This window comes from Nomascus leucogenys, chromosome 11 (genome assembly GCF_006542625.1).
Source record: "Nomascus leucogenys isolate Asia chromosome 11, Asia_NLE_v1, whole genome shotgun sequence".
In the NCBI taxonomy this organism is placed as follows: Eukaryota; Metazoa; Chordata; class Mammalia; order Primates; family Hylobatidae; genus Nomascus; species Nomascus leucogenys.
This window is the reverse complement of record NC_044391.1, coordinates 18,254,140-18,274,482: the sequence shown is the minus strand read 5'-3', so window position 1 is coordinate 18,274,482 and position 20,343 is coordinate 18,254,140. Positions and strand designations below refer to the sequence as shown.

General features: G+C 36.3%; 1 protein-coding gene across 3 annotated transcripts in view; it reads right to left on the bottom strand.

Annotated features, from left to right (window-relative positions):
- Positions 1-1,603: 1,603 nt before the first annotated feature.
- RUNDC3B (RUN domain containing 3B) overlaps positions 1,604-20,343 on the bottom strand; it is a 199,541-nt gene continuing 180,801 nt past the window's right edge. For all 3 annotated transcript variants that reach the window (XM_003252340.4, XM_003252338.4, XM_003252339.4), the window contains 2 exons: positions 14,119-14,240; positions 1,604-4,000 (listed from right to left, as the gene is read on the bottom strand). In XM_003252340.4, the coding sequence (XP_003252388.1) occupies positions 3,855-4,000; positions 14,119-14,240 (268 nt within the window). In that variant the 3' untranslated portion in view covers positions 1,604-3,854. The remainder of the gene's footprint in view (positions 4,001-14,118; positions 14,241-20,343) is intronic.

Genomic DNA, 20,343 nt, shown 5'->3' with positions numbered 1-20,343 from the left:
CCACATTTTCTTAATCCAGTCTATCGTTGTTGGACATTTGGGTTGGTTCCAACTCTTTGCTATTGTGAATAGTGCCGCAATAAACATACGTGTGCATGTGTCTTTATAGCAGCATGATTTATAGTCCTTTGGGTATATACCCAGTAATGGGATGGCTGGGTCAAATGGTATTTCTAGTTCGAGATCCCTGAGGAATCGCCACACTGACTTCCACAATGGTTGAACTAGTTTACAGTCCCACCAACAGTGTAAAAGTGTTCCTATTTCTCCACATCCTCTCCAGCACCTGTTGTTTCCTGATTTTTTAATGATGGCCATTCTAACTGGTGTGAGATGGTATCTCACTGTGGTTTTGATTTGCATTTCTCTGATGGCCAGTGATGATGAGCATTTCTTCATGTGTTTTCTGGCTGCATAAATGTCTTCTTTTGAGAAGTGTCTGTTCATGTCCTCTGCCCACTTTTTGATGGGGTTGTTTGTTTTTTTCTTGTAAATTTGTTTGAGTTCATTATAGATTCTGGATATTAGCCCTTTGTCAGATGAGTAGGTTGCAAAAATTTTCTCCCATTCTGTAGGTTGCCTGTTCATTCTGATGATAGTTTCTTTTGCTGTGCAGAAGCTCTTTAGTTTAATGAGATCCCATTTGTCGATTTTGGCTTTTGTTGCCATTGCTTTTGGTGTTTTAGACATGAAGTCCTTGCCCACGCCTATGTCCTGAATGGTATTGCCTAGGTTTTCTTGTAGGATTTTAATGGTTTTAGGTCTAACATATAAGTCTTTAATCCATCTTGAATTAATTTTTGTATAAGGTGTAAGGAAGGGATCCAGTTTCAGCTTTCTACATATGGCTAGCCAGTTTTCCCAGCACCATTTATTAAATAGGGAATCCTTTCCCCATTTCTTGTTTTTGTCAGGTTTGTCAAAGATCAGATAGTTGTAGCTATGCGGCATCATTTCTGAGGGCTCTGTTCTGTTCCATTGATCTATGTCTCTGTTGTGGTACCAGTACCATGCTGTTTTGGTTACTGTAGCCTTGTAGTATAGTTTAAAGTCAGGTAGCGTGATGCCTCCAGAACAAAGCAGTTTTCTAAGTTGTAAATTTGGGACACATTTATAACCACTTAAAAACTGTATGTAAATCTAATGATTTAACCACTAAGTTATGATCTACTTTTTCCGCCAATCATAATTAGTAGTAGCTTGCATTTGGCATTTATCTCTTTAGAACAACTTTTATATATGATTTTATTTAATGCTTACATCATCCTGATGCCATCTTATAGGTGCCAAGAAGATAGTGATGATTCTTACAGGTGAGAAAACAAACATGACTATTTTATAATTAAATCAGTAACACTGCCAGAACCACTACTAAACTGTACTGATTCAATAGATGTTGTGTATTCTAAAGCATATCATGTTACTTTTTAAAAATAATAGGATATTTAACTCGATGTGAGTTGAAATAAAGATTTCTCTCATTCCATTTTCATGTTAGTATTTTAGGTGTGAAATAATATATATTTACCACATTTGCTGAAACAAAAGTTTAGTGTACTTAAATCAGGTAACTTTTTGTCAAGCAAAATAATAAGACCACCAATGCATAGTACAAAATTTTTAATATACATGCAACAAGTATAATACGCATCAAGGCAACAGAATACACATGGAAATATTGGCCTATAATTCAGCATTCTTTTGGAGGCAAGAGGGAGGGTGAACAATAAACACTACCACCTAAAATTAAAGATTGAGACATACATTGTTTCCTCATGCAAACAGTAACAAACTAACTTTAGTGTGAAATGAACTCTGTAGAAACCTGATTTTATAACAGCAGATGAATTTTATACCAAGATCTCCAAGAAAGGAGGAAAAGTCATGATCCTCAGATGTAATGTTTAAGTCAAGTCTGCATTTAGCAGCATGTGAAGATGCACAAATTATACATTAGACAAATCTGAAAAATTTTATGATTATGGAATCTTGAATTTCCTTCTACATTATAAAAATGTATGTAAAACCATTAATTACTAAAGAATAATAAATGTTAGTTGAGAGTGGACCATGAATGATAAAGCATTTAAACATTCTGATAGTTCATAGGAAAGCAGCAATAGTGCTCAAGTCCAGCCTAAAATTTTCAAATTTCTCTTTATCCATTTCCTCACTCCCTTCTCCCAAAGTTTCCGTTGTCCTCATATTATACCTACCTTCCATCCCCCATGCTGATGAAAACCTGCTTTGGCTACTTCACTCATAATCAGGTATATAGAATTGCGAAATTGAGAACAAAAATGTATCATTTCTCAAGAATATTTGCATTTCTACAAGTATTGAAGCCTTAAGCTTAAAGGAATAAAGCTCTGAATATATTCTGGCACATCTAAGATAACTTATTTTAAGGGCTTCCAGGCCTTTGTCCCTGAAGTGACGCTGTTTGACTGTCTTACATAAAAGACTTGCCTTGTTACTACTTATTATCTTAAATTCCAAATTATGAGACTAAGCTCTCAATATTGCAGAAAACCACCACACTCCTACATTTCTAACACAAAGAATGAATGTGGTAACCTCGGCTCTTAACTCTTCTCAATAATAATAAACAAAAAAACCATATGAACTCCCCAATTAGTACTGTGGCCTCATCATGTAAACAATGTATAAAATTTCTTTGGCACAGCTAATCATGTTTTCCTCATATTACTTACTATAGAAAATACATGCCATACATTTTCAGTATGTTGGGATTTTAGGGATTAATGTAGCTGTTTCAAAAATTGCAAAAAAATAGAAAAGTACAGATTACAACTTAAAAAAAAAAACTAATTTTACCTGTATATAAGTGTGGGGATGTTTTAACATTAAAAATGTTTTAAAATGAGATTATGGTGTGATTAATGATAGAGGCTATAAAACACACATGACATAATTCATTGTTGCACAAACAGGAAAAAGAACCAGCACTGAATATCAGACATATATTAAGTAAGTATGATAACTACCCTACTGATGCTTGTTTAAAAGCCTCTCAAATCCTTAACTGAACTTGAACTCCTTCCTGGCAAAACAATTTTTCAACGTTTGTTCTACATTTTGAAATGTTTCTAGCTTTTGAGGCATACTTGATGATTCTTTTACATTGATAATCTTTTAAGAAAATCTTGGAAAACAGTTTATTCATTTTACCTAAATGGCATAAAATACTGTAAAATATTTTCCTTGTGGCACTAACAAATTAAGTCAGTAACTACCAAAACAGGCATATTCCTATGGAATTTATAAAATGTTAAGTGGAATGCTGAGTTGATACCAAATGGTAAATATTAAAGAAAAACTGAATAAGCCACTGTGAGAATGCAGCTGAGAACTTTCCCGTTATTAAAAACAAGGCATTTAAAGCATAGAACTTAGGAAGACATTAATGAAAAAATGAAATTAACTTTTTTTTTTTGAAAATCTGAAAGAATGAAAAAATACTTAGCTTAAGTCTCTGGAATAAAACCTTGAAGTCAGTCTCTGGCCACTAAGGTATATTTAAATATATAAAAATCAGCTGAACAATATGTACAATTTGCTATGAACGATTTGGTGGATCTTTGAAAGTTTTTTTTTTAAAGCCTATTCCATTCTGAACTTTCTCAATGACAAATATAAGAATTTTAAAAATGAAAATGGCAGGATCATTATGTTTTTCACTCAAAATCTCTTATCTGGAGGGGATTCTCTCTAATCAATAGAATTTTAGACATGTACCAGAACAATATAAAATTTCAAAGGTCTTCCCAGCAGTCAAACATGTAAATTAAACATTTACAACATAAAAAGTTTTGGCTTTTACATAAAAATTTTCAGGATGGAGTTAGGCCTGGACTTGTCATCTCTGTTGTAGGACTTGCAAGGTAGTCATTAGATTTTAAGCTTGTTAGAGACTTGTAACTTGCCACTGACGTTAGAGATCCACAGAGGCCAAGTAATGAGGGAGTATCTTCTTTACCTGAAAATTAGAATTAAATAGCAAATAATTAATTGCCCTTCAAGAATGATACAAATAAGATCCTAAAACCATTAGAAACTGGAAGAATCAATACTGTGAAAATGACCATACTTCCCAAAGAAACCTACAGAACAAATTGCATGATTGACTGCTATCCCTATTAAAATACCAACATCATTTTTCATAGAATTAGAAAAAAAATCCTACAGTTCATATGGAACCACAAAGCACAAATACCAAAGCAATCCTAATCAAAAAGAACAAAGCTAGAGGCATCACATTAACTAACTTCAAGCTGTAACCAAAATAGAAAGGTGCTGTTATACAGACACAAAGACCAATGGAACAGAATAGAGAACCCAGAAATAAAGCTGCACATGTATAGCCATCTGGTGTTTGAGAAAGTTGACAAAAGCAAGCAACGGGAGAAAGACTGTCTATTCAATGAATGGTGCTGGGATAGCTGTCTAGCCATATGCAGAAAAATAAAACATAAGGAAAGGAATTTATGACTCTAGCCATAATGCAGAAAAATAAAACATAAGGAAAAGAATTTATGACTAAGTCCTTAAAAGCAATTGCAACAAAACCAAAAATTGACAAGAGGGACCTAATTAAACTAAAGAGCTTCTGCACAGCAAAAGAAACTATCAACAGGGTAAACAGACAACCTACAGAATGGGAGAAAATATTTGTAAACTCTGCATCCAACAAATGTCTGATATCTAGAATCTATAAGGAACTTAAAAATTCAAGAAGCAAAAAATAACCCCATTAAGAGGTGAGCAAAAGACATGAAGACACTTCTCAAAAGAAGACACAGAAGTGGTCAACAATCATATGAATATATGCTCATCATCAGTAATCATCAGAGAAATGCAAATCAAAACCACAATGAGATACCATCTCACACCAGTCAGAATGGCTATTTTAAAAGTCAGAAAAGATGTTGGCAAAGTGAGAACAGGGAATGCGTTTCGGTTTAAAGTCTGATATTTTAAACCAAATGACATGATATAAGGGTTGCTACGCTGCTTTCTTTGTGTTTCTATTTGCCTGTTACACATTTGTTAATCCCTTTATATTTACTAGCAAATTAGTTCAGCCACTGTGGAAAGCAATTTGAAGATTTCTCAAAGAACTTAGAATTACCATTCGACCCAGCAATCCCATTACTGGGTATATATCCAAAAGAAAATAAATCGTTCTGCCAAAAAGACACATGCACTCGTATGTTCATGATAGCACTATTCACAATGGTAAACACATGGAATCAACCTAGGAGCCCATCAGCAGTGGACTGGATAAAGAAAATGTGGTACATCTACACCATGGACTACTATGCAGCCATAAAAAATGAATGACAGGCCGGGCGCGGTGGCTCACGCTTGTAATCCCAGCACTTTGGGAGGCCGAGGCGGGTGGATCATGAGGTCAGGAGATCGAGACCACGGTGAAACCCCGTCTCTACTAAAAAAAATACAAAAAAAAACTAGCCGGGCGTGGTGGCAGGCGCCTAAGTCTGAGGCAGGAGAATGGCGTGAACCTGGGAGGCGGAGCTTGCAGTGAGCCGAGATTGCACCACTGCACTCCAGCCTGGGCGACAGAGCGAGACTCCGTCTCAAAAAAAAAAAAAAAAAAAAAAAAAATGAATGACATCATGTCCTTTGCAGCAACATGGATGAAACTAGAGACCATTATCCCAAGTGAATTAACACAGGAATAGAAAACCAAATACCACATATAATCTCTTATAAGTGAGAGCTAAACACTGAATACTCATGGACATAAAGATGGCAGTGGTAGACACTGGGGTCAACTAGAAGGGGAGGTGTTGGGGGGTGGGCAAGGGTGGAAAAACTACCTGTTGGGTACTATGCTCACTACTTGGGTGATGGGATCAATTGTACCCTAAACCTCAGCATCACACAATATACCCATGTAACAAACCTGCAAATACACCCCTTTGAATCTAAAATAAAAGTTGATATTAAAAAGACAGAGTATAATAATTACTGAAAATAATAATTTTAAAAAAGAAAATTTTAATTTCAGCTTATATTTCCCTGTTACCCACAAGTTGTTTGATGGGTTTATACCCAGGTGGAGGGGCCCTTTTGAACAACAACAAAAAAGTTATCAATAATTTCTAGGGTTCTTTTGCACTGTGATTAGAGATTAGAGAATACTGTTTGTAATATTTTACTTTATAAATGTATTGCTTTCTTTTTTTCTTGAGATAGGGTCTAACTGTGTTGCCCAGAATGGTCAGGAACTCCTGGGCTCAAACAATCCACCCAGGTAGCTGGGGGATTACAGGCATGCACCACTGCACCCAGCTTATGTTTTCTTTATGAGCTAACTTCTGAACATTTTTGAGACTGTTCTATCTGTACTTAAGAAGAAGTTATATTATCTATTTTCAGGTTATAAAGTTCCATAGAGCATAAGATACACCCTAGTGATTGTTGTTTAGGTGTATTATATTCTTTTTTGTCTATTTGATTTGTCTTAGAATAGTATGTCTCCAACTGTCACTGGATTTTTATCTATGTCTCCTTATATAAAGGTAGATGTCATTATTTGTTGTATAATCCTGTTATATCTTAATTTTTTTAGCATTAAAATGTATCTTTCATTGTAATGCTTAATGCATTTTGGTTTAAAATCTACCCATCTGATATAAGGGTTGCTACCCTGCTTTCTTTGTGTTTTTTGGTTTTGTTTGTTTTTGAGACAGTCTCACTCTAGCACCCAGGCTTGAGTGCAGTGGCGCAATCTCAGCTCACTGCAATCTCGGCCTCCCAGGTTCAAGCAATTCACCTGCCTCAGCCTCCCCAGTAGCTGGGATTGCAGGGGCCCACCACCGCACCTGGCTAATTTTGTATTTTTAATAGAGACAGTGTTTCACCATGTTGGTCAGGCTGGTCTCGAATTCCCGACCTCAAGTGACCTGCCCGCCTCAGCCTCCCAAAGTGCTGGGATTACAGGCATGAGCCACCATGCCTGGCCCCTTCTTTGTATTTTTATTTGCCTGTTACACATTTGTCTATTCCTTTATATTTAGCCATTCAGAATAAATCATAATTTTGTTGTAATTTTATGTATATAGTTATATTTACTGTTTCTCCTTGGTATATGTTGTTTGCCATTTCATTAATTTCTTTTGATAGGCTGTCTGCTGTGAAAATTATTTTGCTTTGTTAAATTTGCTATGCTTCTCTTTTTAGATGACACATTTGCTTTAAAAAAATTATTTAGGAAGGTTTATATTTTAGTTCTAGTTGTTACCTTTATACAACTAGACAAATCTAGTGCCAACTTCATTCTTTTCTCCCTTTCTAGTTTGTTTCATCTTTTTGCCTGGAAGTCACCAGAATGTTTTCATTATTGTTACTATGTAATAATTTTAGTAGAATTTGTCTTGTAGGTGATTACTTCAGGTAAATTTTCTTTAGTACTTGGTTAGATCTTTCAATTTGTATATTATGTCTTCATTTACTTCCAAACGTTTTTCTTGAATGATAGATTTTGGTATTAGTTCTGTTCCACTATTTTATCTTCTCCAGTGACTCTATAAACATGTAAATTCGATATTCTTGCCTTTCCAATTCAACCACTTCCTAACTCATTTTACTTCTTTCTTTATCTCATTTTCATTCTCTTGGTTGTTTTCCCATTTTTCTTCAATGTTTTAGATTAAGTTTTCTTTCAAATCCATTCTTCTTTAGATACCTTGTATTAGTCCATTTTCACGCTGCTGATAAGGCATACTTGATACTTGGAAATTTACAAAATAAAGAGGTTTAATGGATTCACACTTCCACGTGACTGGGGAAGCCTCACGATCATGGTGGAAGGTGAAAGGCACATCTCACATGGCAGCAGACAAGAGGAGACAGCTTATGCAGGGAAACTCCCCTTTTTAAAACCATCAGATTTCGTGAGACTCATTGACTATCATGAGAACAGCACACTAAAGATCTGCCCCCATAATTCAATCACCTCCCACCAGCTTCCTCCCATGATGTGGGAATTGTGAGAGTTACAATTCAAGATGAGATTTCCGTGGGGACAGCCAAACCATATGATTCTGCCCCTGGCCCCTCCCAAGTCTCATGTCCTAACATTTCAAAACTAATCATGCCTTCCCAACAGTCCCGCAAAGTCTTAACTCATTTCAGCATTAATTCAAAAGTCCACAGTCTGATGTCATCTGGGACAAGACAAGTTCCCTCTACCTATGAGCCTGTAAATCAAAAGCAAGTTAGTTACTTCCTAGATACAATGAGGGTACAGGCACTTGGTAAATACAGTTGTTCCAAATGGGAGAAATTGGTCAAAACAAAGGGGCTACATACCCCAAGAAAGTCCAAAATCCTGCAGGGCAGACAAATCTTAAGGTTCCAAAGTGATCTCCTTTGACTCCATGTCTCAAATCCAGGTCATGCGGATGCAAGGGATGGGTTCCCATGGTCTTGGGCAGCTCCACCCCTGTGGCTTTGCGGAGTACAGCCTCACTTCCGGCTGCCTTCACTGGCTGGTGCTAAGTGTCTGTGGCTTTTCTGGGTGGATGATGCAAGATGTCAGTGGATCTACAATTCTGGGATCTGGAGGACAGTGGTCCTTTTCTCACAGCTCCACTACGTGGTGCCCCAGTAAGGACTCTGTGTGGGGGTTCTGACCCCACATTTCCCTTCTGCAGTGCCCTGGCAGAAGTTCTTCATGAGGGCCCCACCCCTGCAGCAAACTTCTGCCTGGGCATCAACGTATTTCCTTACATCTTCTGAAATCTAGGCAGAGGTTCCCAAACCCCAATTCTTGACTTCTGTGCACTTGCAGGCTCAACACCATGTGGAAGCTACCAAGGCTTGGGGCTTAGACATTTCTCCCATTGTCTTGGGGATTAACATTTGGCTCCTTGTTACTTATGCAAATCTCTGCTGGCTTGAGTTTCTCCTCAGAAAATGGTATTTTCTTTTTCTCTTTTTTTTTTTTTTTGAGACAGAGTCTCGCTCTGTCACCCAGGCTGGAGTGCAGTGGTGCGATCTCGGCTCACTGCAAGCTCCACCTCCCAGGTTCACGCCATTCTCCTGCCTCAGCCTCCCAAGTGGCTGGGACTACAGGCACCTGCCACCACGCCCGGCTAATTTTTTTTGTATTTTAATAGAGACGGGGTTTCACCATGTGCAGGAGGTATTTTATTTTCTATCACATTGTCAGGCTGCAAATTTTCTGAACTTTTGTGCTCTCCTTCCCTTATAAACTGAATGCCTTTAACAGCACCCAATCACTCTTGAATGCTTTGTTGCTTAGAAATTTCTTCCACCAGATACCCTATATCATCTCTTTCAAGTTCAAAGTTCCACAAGTCTCTATGGCAGGGGCAAAATGCTGCCAGTCTCTTTGCTAAAATATAACAAGAGTCACCTTTGCTCCAGTTCCCAAGTTCTTCATCTCCATCTGAGACCACCTCAGCCTGGATTTCATTGTCCATATCATTATCAGCATTTTGGTCAAAGATATTCAACAAGTCTCTAGGAAGTTCCAAACTTTCCCACATTTTCCTATCTTCTTCTGAGCTCTCCAAACTGTTCCAACCTCTGCCTGTTAACCCAGTTCCAAAGTCCCTTCCACATTTTTGGGTATCTTTTTAGCAGTGCCCCACTCTACTGGTACCAATTTACTATATTAGTCCACTTTCACACTGCTGATAAGACATACCCAAGACTAGGCAATTTGTGAAAAAAAGAGGTTTAATGGACTCACAGTTCCACATGGCTGGGGATGCCTCACAATCATGGTGGAAGGTGAAAGGTACATCTCACATGGTGGCAGACAAGAGAGCTTGTGCAGGGAAACTCCCCTTTTTAAAACCATCAGATCTTGTGAGACTCATTCACTATCATGAGAACAACCTGGGAAAGACTTGCCCCAATAATGCAATCACCTCCCACTGGGTTCCTCACATGACACGTCATTTCTTCTTCTTTCTTAGACATTGATGTTCTTAGGTTTTGATTTCCAGTTTGAAATGTTTCTGTCTTATGACTAATTGCTTGTTGGAGGATATTTAATAAAATTATATGATTTTATTTTATGAAAGTATCAAATTATCACATGTACCCCCAAAATATGTATATCCACTATGTATCAATTTTAAAAGTTACTTTAATAGGATACAAAAATTATATGGCTTTATAACGTTTTTTTCCTGCTTCACTATTGTTTTCCTGGGCGGTGAAGTTCATTGGCTTAATTATTTTTCTCAATTTATGTGATTTTTTAAATTAGTTTTGCAAGGTATAACCAACCCAAATGCCCATCAATCAACGAGTGGATACAGAAACTGGCATGTATGTATGTGTGTGTGTGTGTGTGTGTGTGTATATATATATATATATATGAAATGGAATACTACTCATTCATAAAAAGGCATGAATTAATGGCATTTGCAGCAACCTGGATGAGATTAGAGACTATTATTCTAACTGAAGTAACTCAGGAATGGAAAACCAAACATCGTATTTTCTTACTTATAAGTGGCAGCTGAGCTATGAGGATGCAAAAGCATAAGAATGAGACAAAGGACTTTGGGGACTCAGAGGAAAGGGGTGGGAAGGGGATGTGGGATAAAATACTACAGTTGGGTGCAGTGTATACTGCTCAGGTGATAGGTGCACCAAAATCTCACAAATCACCACTAAAGAACTTACTCATGTAACCAAACATCACCTGTTTCCCAATAACTTATGGAGATAAAAAAATTAAAAAAAAATAAAGATACTCAATTTTAAAGAAAGAAAAAAATAGTTTTGCATAGACAGTGTGTTTGCTCCTCAGGATTTCTATGGAAAGGGCTATGTGATTTGGATGGTTTGTGAAATTTTAAAAAGAGTACCTGTTGGGGTTCAATCAGGCTGGTGGGAAAAATATTAGAGATAATTACAGAAAGAGACACAAATCTTCTTGGAAGGCCAGAGGTTTGCATAACTTCGGTAACAGATCTGGCTAAAGGTGGCCTGATCCCTTTACCTTTAGTTAAACAAATTAAAATAGTAATAAGGAAAGGCAGAGTAGTTTAGCTAGCTAGCTTGCTTACTCATGTGACCTTAAGACTAACCTTTGATGTACTCTGGGTGCTTAAGTGCCCTTTACTCCCCACAATGTCAATTACCCTCTAATGGTGTTGACTCAAGCTTTTGTTAATTAATCTTACTGAATAATCAGTCTGACTAGCTGATCAGGGCCGAGTCACAACTGTTTACAGGACTCAGCAGAGAGCTTGTAAGCAGCTGGGACCTTCAGCTGGACTGGCAGAGCAGAGTATCTGTGGGTCAGTGTACTTTATTCATCCATCACTGGGTCAGGGGTCTGCAAGGGACAGACTCCCCATAGCTCGTGCCCCCTCAAGAGGAGTGCTGCCGCAAGTACCTTCTTCTATCAGTGTGCCAAAGTATGTTGTTGTTGTTGTTTGTTTTTACTGTATGGCTTTTCTGGCTTTAAATTTACCTTCTTAACACTGCTTCTCTGTAACCTACATGTACTTTACCAGAATGCTGTTTTCATATGTTCACACTTAGGGTTGACTTTATCTTTCTAGAGGTGATTTTTGATCAATCAAAATTCACACATCCCAATTCCTTCTTTTGCACAGTTCAATTTTTCCTCCACCCCTGTGCTCACAGCTTGTTACAGGAGCATGAGAGCCTGCTTGTATTTGGTATTTATTTTTCTACTCCCAGGCAATTTGAAGTTTATTTCATGTCTGCTGTTTATGCTAAAAGCTTGGGTTTTGTGTGGCTTTATTTGTTCCCTTTTTTAAATTATATTTGTTTAGGATATGCTGATTCAAACCTGCATCACTCCATTGCCTCAGCTGTCCAAAATTCCTCAGTTTTTTAAAATCAGAGTTGAGAATTCTAGGAGTCTTAACTCATGAGAACATGTTTCCTTCCTGATCACCAGTTTTTTATAGTCTATTATGCTTATCATGCAGCCTCCTTTCTTGTTGGGTGGCAGTTGATTTTTGGTTAATTTTTACTCATTTTATTAAATAATTGGGTATGGAAACTCTGTAAGTAACTTTTAATCTGTTATTAAACCTTGAATTATTGAAGACAATACAGTTGTTTTTATAGTGTCAGAATGTTCATTATTACTCTTGTCCTGTTGATATCAAAATACCTATAATTAAAAATTAGAATAAAATCCTAAATGTCTTTTAGATGAAGAATCATCATAAATAAATTCATTCATGGTATGAATTAGCTTTTAAAATATACTCATTATAGATTATGACAGTGAATCTAAGTTACTATTGGATTTATAAAAAAGTACTAAAATATTAAAATATTAAGATTAAGGCCCTTTGAGAACATTTCAACAACCAACTTAAAGAAAGCAGAAAATTCAGTTCAACACAATATTTACACTGCCTGAGCCTGCTGGTTAAATGAATTTCTACTTTATTCCTCACATCCTATGTCATTATATGGTTACTTGATCCATAAATGTTTAATAAGTTGCCTATTTTGTGTCAAGACTCTAGTCACACTGGTGAAAATGATGGATAAGATTTTTACCCTCATGAACCTTACAGTTCAGAGGGGCTTTACAGACAAGAATCATAATAAAATGCATGGCAGTATGATAGAGCATCCCTGGGATGGGCTGGGAACAGAGATGGGGATGGGGGTGGCTATTTACAGTATGGCAGGCAGTGAAAGCTTCTTTAGAAAGATGACATTTGAAGAGAATCTACCACACAAAGGCCTTAAGAAAGAAGCTTTGGGGCAGCGGAAAAAGCAACTGCAAAGACAGTCAAGGTAGGAACCAGCCTGAAGAAATAGCTAGGTCAGTTTGCTGTGGTACACAGAACAAGAAAAAGAACGGTATGAAATGAGGCAGATGCTGGCAAGAACAAGGTCAAGTAGGAGGCTAGGAAAAGCAGTTTGGATTTTATTCTAATTGCCATTGAAAGCCATTGGAGAGTTTTAAGCAGGCTTATAATATTTTCTGATTTAAGTTTTTAAAGGTCACCTGATTACTATGTGGAGAATGGACTGTGAGGGGGCAAGCATCTTGCTCCAAATGGCAGAGACTACGGTTGTAGTAATAGAGAAGATTATGAGTAAATGTATACAGCATGTTTTATATGGGAGCTGACAGGACTTGTTTATAAATTGACTGTAATTATAAGGAGAAAGAATAGAATCTAGGATAATGGCTATAGTGCCAATATTTATTGCAAGAGAGAAGGCAGGGTAAAAATTGGAGGCTTAAGGGAATGCAGGTTCCCCTGAGGTAGGGGATTATCTTTCTTCCCCTAGCTCCCATATATACCCGAAGTCTTAAACTGGGAGGAAAGAAAGAAAGATAAAAGATTGAGAGCCAGATCATACCAGTGAACTCATCCAATCCAAAGTGCTGGAGTAACAGCTTTAACCTATGCTGAAGGAGAGAAAGAAAAGAGCTTTGAACCGAATAGATGACTGGTTTTAAAACCAATAGGTTGAGTCTTAGAAAGTGAAATGGGACCATATAATTCAAACTAGCCTGAAAAGTTAGGGAACTGGACCAAATGATGTTGGGAAGATGCAACCCAATGGGAAGACAGGCTGATATTGCATATCTGAAAGCAGTAATAGGAAAAAATAAAACACTTTTATGTTTGTTCCTGAAGATTTTTTAAATACTCAATAAACCAGGTACCATGAGTGATTCAAGAATGAGGGAAGTGGTCAGTTGTGTCAAAAGCTGCTGAGAAGTTTAATGGAATAAGATAGAACTGACTTTAGCAGTTCTCTGCAATATGTTAATAGCTGATTACCTTGATGAGTCCTTTTATTAAAGTGACACAAAAGCTAGATTGGCAGGGGTAAAAAAAGTACAGGAAGTGAGTAAATGAAGGTAACAAAGACAAGTGTTTTGAGAAGGTTAGCCACAAACACACACACGAGAAAGACACAAAGGCAGACCATTTTTAACCATAATGGCTGCTTAATTTCTAGCATGATTAACAGGGATGTCACTATTATTCTCTGGCAATCATCTGCAACCAAAATATAGATGGTGCAGGAAAAGCGTAATTTTCAAATAGTTCTTTGTTTTCTTACCTTCACTCATTACATTTAATGTGTCTTGTTTTCCATCTCCTTCTTGTGACTGGCCTGGATCCAGTGAAGTCTGAGAAAGGCTAACTTCTGCTGATAACTGGTCAAGACTTTGATAACTTTTCCTGTAAAGCAAGGATGAAATACTACTTGAATTTCTTTTCACAAGAAAATAATTTCTTGAGTGGTTATTTAATGGTTTTCAATATGTTAAATTTCTGGTTAAAATTCTCCCCAGCATTTCTCCTAAATTTTGCTTCATATTCTTGGCTTCAGTATGATCTCCATTATACCTTCCCTCTATCCTCTTTCAAGGCATATCTGTTTAATCCATTGGAAAACAGGAAGAAAAAGACAATTTGTCAGACATAATCTTCATACCAATTTTTTATTACATAGATGGTTAAGAAATGGGAACTTCTGGTTATTACCAATTTTCAAAGAACAGAAAATCTTCAGATTACTCTTAATGAAGATATAAAATTGGCATAACAATAATGACCTAGTGTCTTTTAAGCACTTCAGAATTCTTCAGTGCCTGGACATTATTACAGATGGCCTTGACATTATTACAGATTATATAGCAACAAAAACAAATTATTATTACAAATTCCTGTAATTAAGAAGTTTAAAAACTGCTGGGTAATAAAATACCTGTTTGTATTAATATACATCAAGATGATTAAACTCCTCTCATCTAGTTGCTATTTTGAGGCCCATTTTCTATTAAGCTAATAAAAAGTTAATTATATTAGATGATAAATTAAGTTATAAATGGAAAATTAATGAAAGCTTATTATTAACCTTTCCTCATATTTGGTTCTTCAGGATAAAACCAACTCAAAAGATAATTGCAGCTTTGGTGTTACATTTTACATAACAGGACAGAATTATTATTTCCATATATAAGTAGTCTAGGGAAAGGATATGTTTTTCAGCCTCAATACCTATTTCCTAAGGTAGCCAAACACCATCTAATTTCCTAGAAATATATTTTACAATAATTTTTATAGGGATGCACATGTAATTTAAATTATCTATTTCACAGTTATCTCTAGTCACATACACAAAAGTAGACTTAGTTACAGGTTTTCAAAAATATGTATATTAAATGTGATTTGAATGCTTATATGTAGTCTCCATTTTATGTTAATTCACGACTCCATTCAAAATGGGGAGGAAGGGGGGGAAAGAATTTACTTTAGTAACTGAATAACAAACTAGATTGACCGTTTAAAAAAAAGGCAAAGCCCAATAGGTTTTACCAAAACATTTTTAATTGCTTTTGTATATATTCTCCATCAATTTTATTAAGATTTTATAGGATTTCGTAACGAATGGATATATACAACAGGTAAATATTTGTCTTTCCCTCTAAGAAATGAAGAATGAGGTGACAGAATCACTTTACCAGCTTACAATACAGTTTTCTCACTTTATAATTTGATTACTTTTAAATGCTTATAGTATTAAAGTCCTTAGTTAAAATAATTTTTAACTACCAGGAAATTCTACTATTGCAGGAAACTCATGATGATTACAACAGATAACATTTATATGAGCTATGTAACGTGCAATAAAAATGATATCTAATATTTATATGGCATGTACTATATGTTGGGCACTTGTCTACATATATTATATATATGAACTTATTTCATCCTCACAACTACCATAAGAAGCTAGAATTATTACTATCTGCACTTTATGGCAGAATAAACTGGGTCACAAAGAGATTAGATTTAAACCTGTTAGTCTGGCTCTAATTCTCTCTCCTTAAATACTATGCTATCTACTCCCTAGTATAGGAAGAAAAGATTTGGCTTCCTATTTTATTAGAAATAATTATCTGGCCAGGCGTGGTGGCTCGTGCCTGTAATCCCAGCACTTTGGGAGGCCAAGGCAGGCAGATCACCTGAGGTCGGGAGTTCAAGACCAGCCTGACTAACATGGAGAAACCCCATCTCTACTAAAAATACAAAATTAGCTGGGTGTGGTGGCACATGCCTGTAATCCCAGCTACTTGGGAGGCTGAGGCAGGAGAATCTCTTGAACCTGATAGGCAGAGATTGCAGTGAGCCAAGATCACGCCACTGCACTCCAGCCTGAGCAACAAGAGCGAAACTCCATCTCAAAAAAAAAAAAAAAAAAAAAGGAAAGAAAAAATAAATCCTTCTCCAAGAATAACCTTGTTTAATGAGATAGATCATGTAAACTATTTAATTGTATCACAGAAAATTTCACTTGATTTTCATTAAAATCTTTTTTTTTTTTTTTGAGACAGAGTCTTGCTCTGTCGCCCAGGCTAGAGTGCAGTGGCGCAATCTCCGCTCACTGCAACCTCCGCCTCCTGGGTTCACGCCATTCTCCTGCCTCAGCCTCCCAAGTAGCTGGGACTACAGGTGCCCGCCACCACGCCCGGCTAATTTTTTTTGTATTTTTAGTAGAGACGGGGTTTCACCGTGTTAGCCAGGATGGTCTCAATCTCCTGACCTCACGATCCTCCCGCCTCAGCCTCTCAAAGTGCTGGAGTTACAGGCGTGAGCCACCGTGCCCGGCCAAAATCTTACCTCTTTAGCTAGAAAGGAAAGCAGGAACATAGGAATTTAAAAAGTAGTTATAAATACATTTCCTTTCCAAATTATTTTTTGTGCCCAATAGGTAGGAGACTTACTTTTTAAGTTGAATGATAGCTCAAGATGAGTTTCTGACACTGATTTTTCATCATAAGAAAACTTGTTAGTATTTCTAAATTAAAAAAAATTATATATAGAAATAGTTACAAAGAGTATAAAATACCCATAAGCAAAAAGACATAGAATTCATCCGAATATTGTTAAGGACTGAAAAAGTCTGACAGTACACATTTACAATACTCTCCAACACTACCACCCACTACAGGGAAAAAACTCTGTAAAAGCAGCTTCTGACAATAGTAACATGAAATGAGCTTTCTGTGTGACCTACTGAGGTTCTTTTTAGAATATCGCTTTCTGAATCCAAAGTAGTGTTAGAGCCTTTCTCCCCTTTAATTTGTCACAGTTAGTGAACAATTACGGAGTTTATAACTTTGCTTAACCAAATGCCAATGAATATGGAAATAGAATTTGGTACATGATGTTCTGAAGCAATAATAAAAATTACAACCCAAAATTAAGTACCTCATTCATAAAATATTAAGAACTGTACCTTACAATATGTTCTTTGCATGAAAAATGACTACAAATCCACTATCTAGGAGGAAACGAATTCGGTTGTTTCAGTAATGGCTAAGAATGGGTTTGGTTTCCTCATTTTTACCTGATTTCCAATGTGACTGATAGCTCCATCTGACAAATATTTTGTAGTCATGCAGTAACGGTAACCGATCTATAAGAGTTCTGTCTTTATAAGGCCATGACTAAGCCCTATCTTAGAATCCTAGACTCATTAACATCACACAGTAAGATCGAAAGTAACTCAACAGATACATTAATCCAATTAACAGCTATTACTCTTTCTCAGAAGATAATTTTTTACATACAAGTGGCTTAATCAAAATAAGAACCCAAGACAGTAAGAGTCATTCATTCTAATTATACAAAAATCTGTAGTTTAATCTTTACCTTTCCATTGTTAAATATAATATTTATTTACTTATTTATTTGAGATGGAGTCTCACTCTGTTGCCCAGGCTAGAGTGCAATGGCACGATCTTGGTTCACTGCAACCTCTGCCTCCCAGGTTCAAGTGATTCTCCTGCCTCAGCCTCCCAAGTAGCTGAGATTATAGGTGTCAGCCACCATGCCTGGCTAATTTTTGTAGTTTTAGTGGAGATGTGGTTTCACCATGTTGGCCAGGCTGGTCTCGAACTCCCGACCTCAAGTGATCTGCCCGCTGCGGCCTCCCAAAGTGCTAGGATTACAAATGTGAGCCACTGTGCCCAGCCATTGTTAAACATAATTTAAATTAAACTTGTAGGAATTATGTCCTGGGCATTTGGGAAAATCTACTAAATTCAACATCTAACTATTTGACATTTTTAAACTTTAAATATAAACATCTGTAAATGAGACTGGATATCAAGTAAAGGCAAATCAAAAGGAAATTCAGAAATCTTGAATTTGTTAATTTTCTACAATCTTATATTTTGTATCAATGATCAGAAGTAATAAATGATTAATCTATGCATTTGCCCAGTATTGTGTTAATAATAATTTATCCAGTAGTCATTGGGCAACAGAGTGTGTGATACATAGAAGGAGATGAGCATTATCCAAAAAACAAATATATGTATGTTGTATATACAGAAGCACATGAATGTACATCGAGACAGATATATACTTTTTGTTCTTTGTTTTCACAGTAATATGTCTAAGGAACAAAATAATCATTTGCTACAGGAGAATATGTATATTCTCTTAATTTATTAAAATCAACAGAAGAATGCAAGGAAAGCCTAACAGGGAAGGGCATATATGAGTTATGTCAATGCCCAGTTCACAAGTTGTAAAAGATTTCTGCAGTTAGGGTCTCCTACTCCAAAAATATTTGAAAGACATAAATGGGAAAGAGAACTGTGAATACATATGAAGTGAAAGTCATTATAAAAAATTAAAAGCCAGCCGGGCACGGTGGCTCATGCCTGTAATCCCAGCACTTTGGGAGGTCAAAGTGGGTGGGTCGTGAGGTCAAGAGATCGAGGCCATCCTGGCCAATATGGTAAAACCCCATCTCTACTGAAAAATACAAAAAAAAATTAGCTGGGCATGGTGGCAGGCGCCTGCAGTCCCAGCTACTCGGGAGGCTGAGGCAGGAGAATCACTTCAACCTTGGAGGCAAAGGTTGCAGTGAGCCGAGATCGTGCCACTGCACTCTAGCCTGGCGACAGAGTGAGACTCCATTAAAAAAAAAAAAAAAAAAATTAAAAGCCTATATAGTAGATCATGAAAGCATATAAAAGCTCATGATTCTCAATAATTTTGCAATGTGAATTATGGCCAAATTGGGAAACGATAATTTGAAAAGACCAAAAAAGCTTAAGTAGAAAATATAAATATGATGACAACGAATCTGATCTTTTGGGATAAGAATGGGTGAGTTAGGAAATAATCTAATAAGATTATGAAGATTACGTAACAGATAACCTACCAGGATTATTTAACAAACTCATGTGACCTAGACTTTACATATATATAAAGATATTAAAACAGAACTTACTGGAAACAAATCAGTAAATAATTATTCTATGTGTGTGTTAAGGGAACATGTTTTATACACTTATTTATTGTTTGGTTTTTACAGTAAGCCTGTCATGCTTTAAATATTTAATATATCATGTTACATTGTTAAAGTATGACAGGCTTTTACAGTTAAAGTATTACAGGCTTTTACATGATATCACGTTAAATTGTTAAAGCATGTTAGGCTTACTATAAAAGCATGTATTTCAAACATGATATACATCAAACATGATATACATGTTGGAAATATAGGAAAAGATATAAAATCCAGCATAGCTTGCCGGGTCTAAGTAATCTTGCCAGGTCTAAGTAATCAATAAATAAACTGGAAATTATGTTTTTAATATTTTATAAACAGCATAATAAAGAGAAATAAATTTAAGATCTTCAATTATGAGAGGGATCCATTTCCATGAGTAGGTGACAATATGACCAAATTATTCAATGGCTTAAGACTAACAAATTCATTAAATCAAACAACACACTATTGTTAAACAAACAGGACGCCATTAGCCTAAGGCTGTCCCCCTACTCTGAGTTCCTAGTAACAAACTGCTACCTAACTTAGTAAACAAACCAAAGCCTAATTCAGGAGATTTTTTGTAACAGCCTGGTTTCAGCTAATCACAAACAGCTGAGATTCAGCTAATCATAGACAGCAAACTAATCACACCATGCTAAATAAGGTATTTGCTTAGCTGTAGCCAATCAGATGATTTCTCTACTTTGCTTTTGTTTGGCCTATAAAAGCTTCCTACACCCACTGCTGGGCAGAGCTCTCTGAACTGTTTCTGGTTCTGAATGTTGCCTGATTCATGAATCCTTTGCTCAGATAAACTCTGTATAACTTAATTTGTCTAAAGTTTTTCTTTTAACACTCTCTTCTTAAATTGTCTTTCGCTAGCTGGTTGAATGAAGTTACAGAGTTCCTAGAGAAATAGCTATAGACATCACATATCTTTACCAGGAAAAATCATCTACTATCATTAAAACTGTAATGAATTAT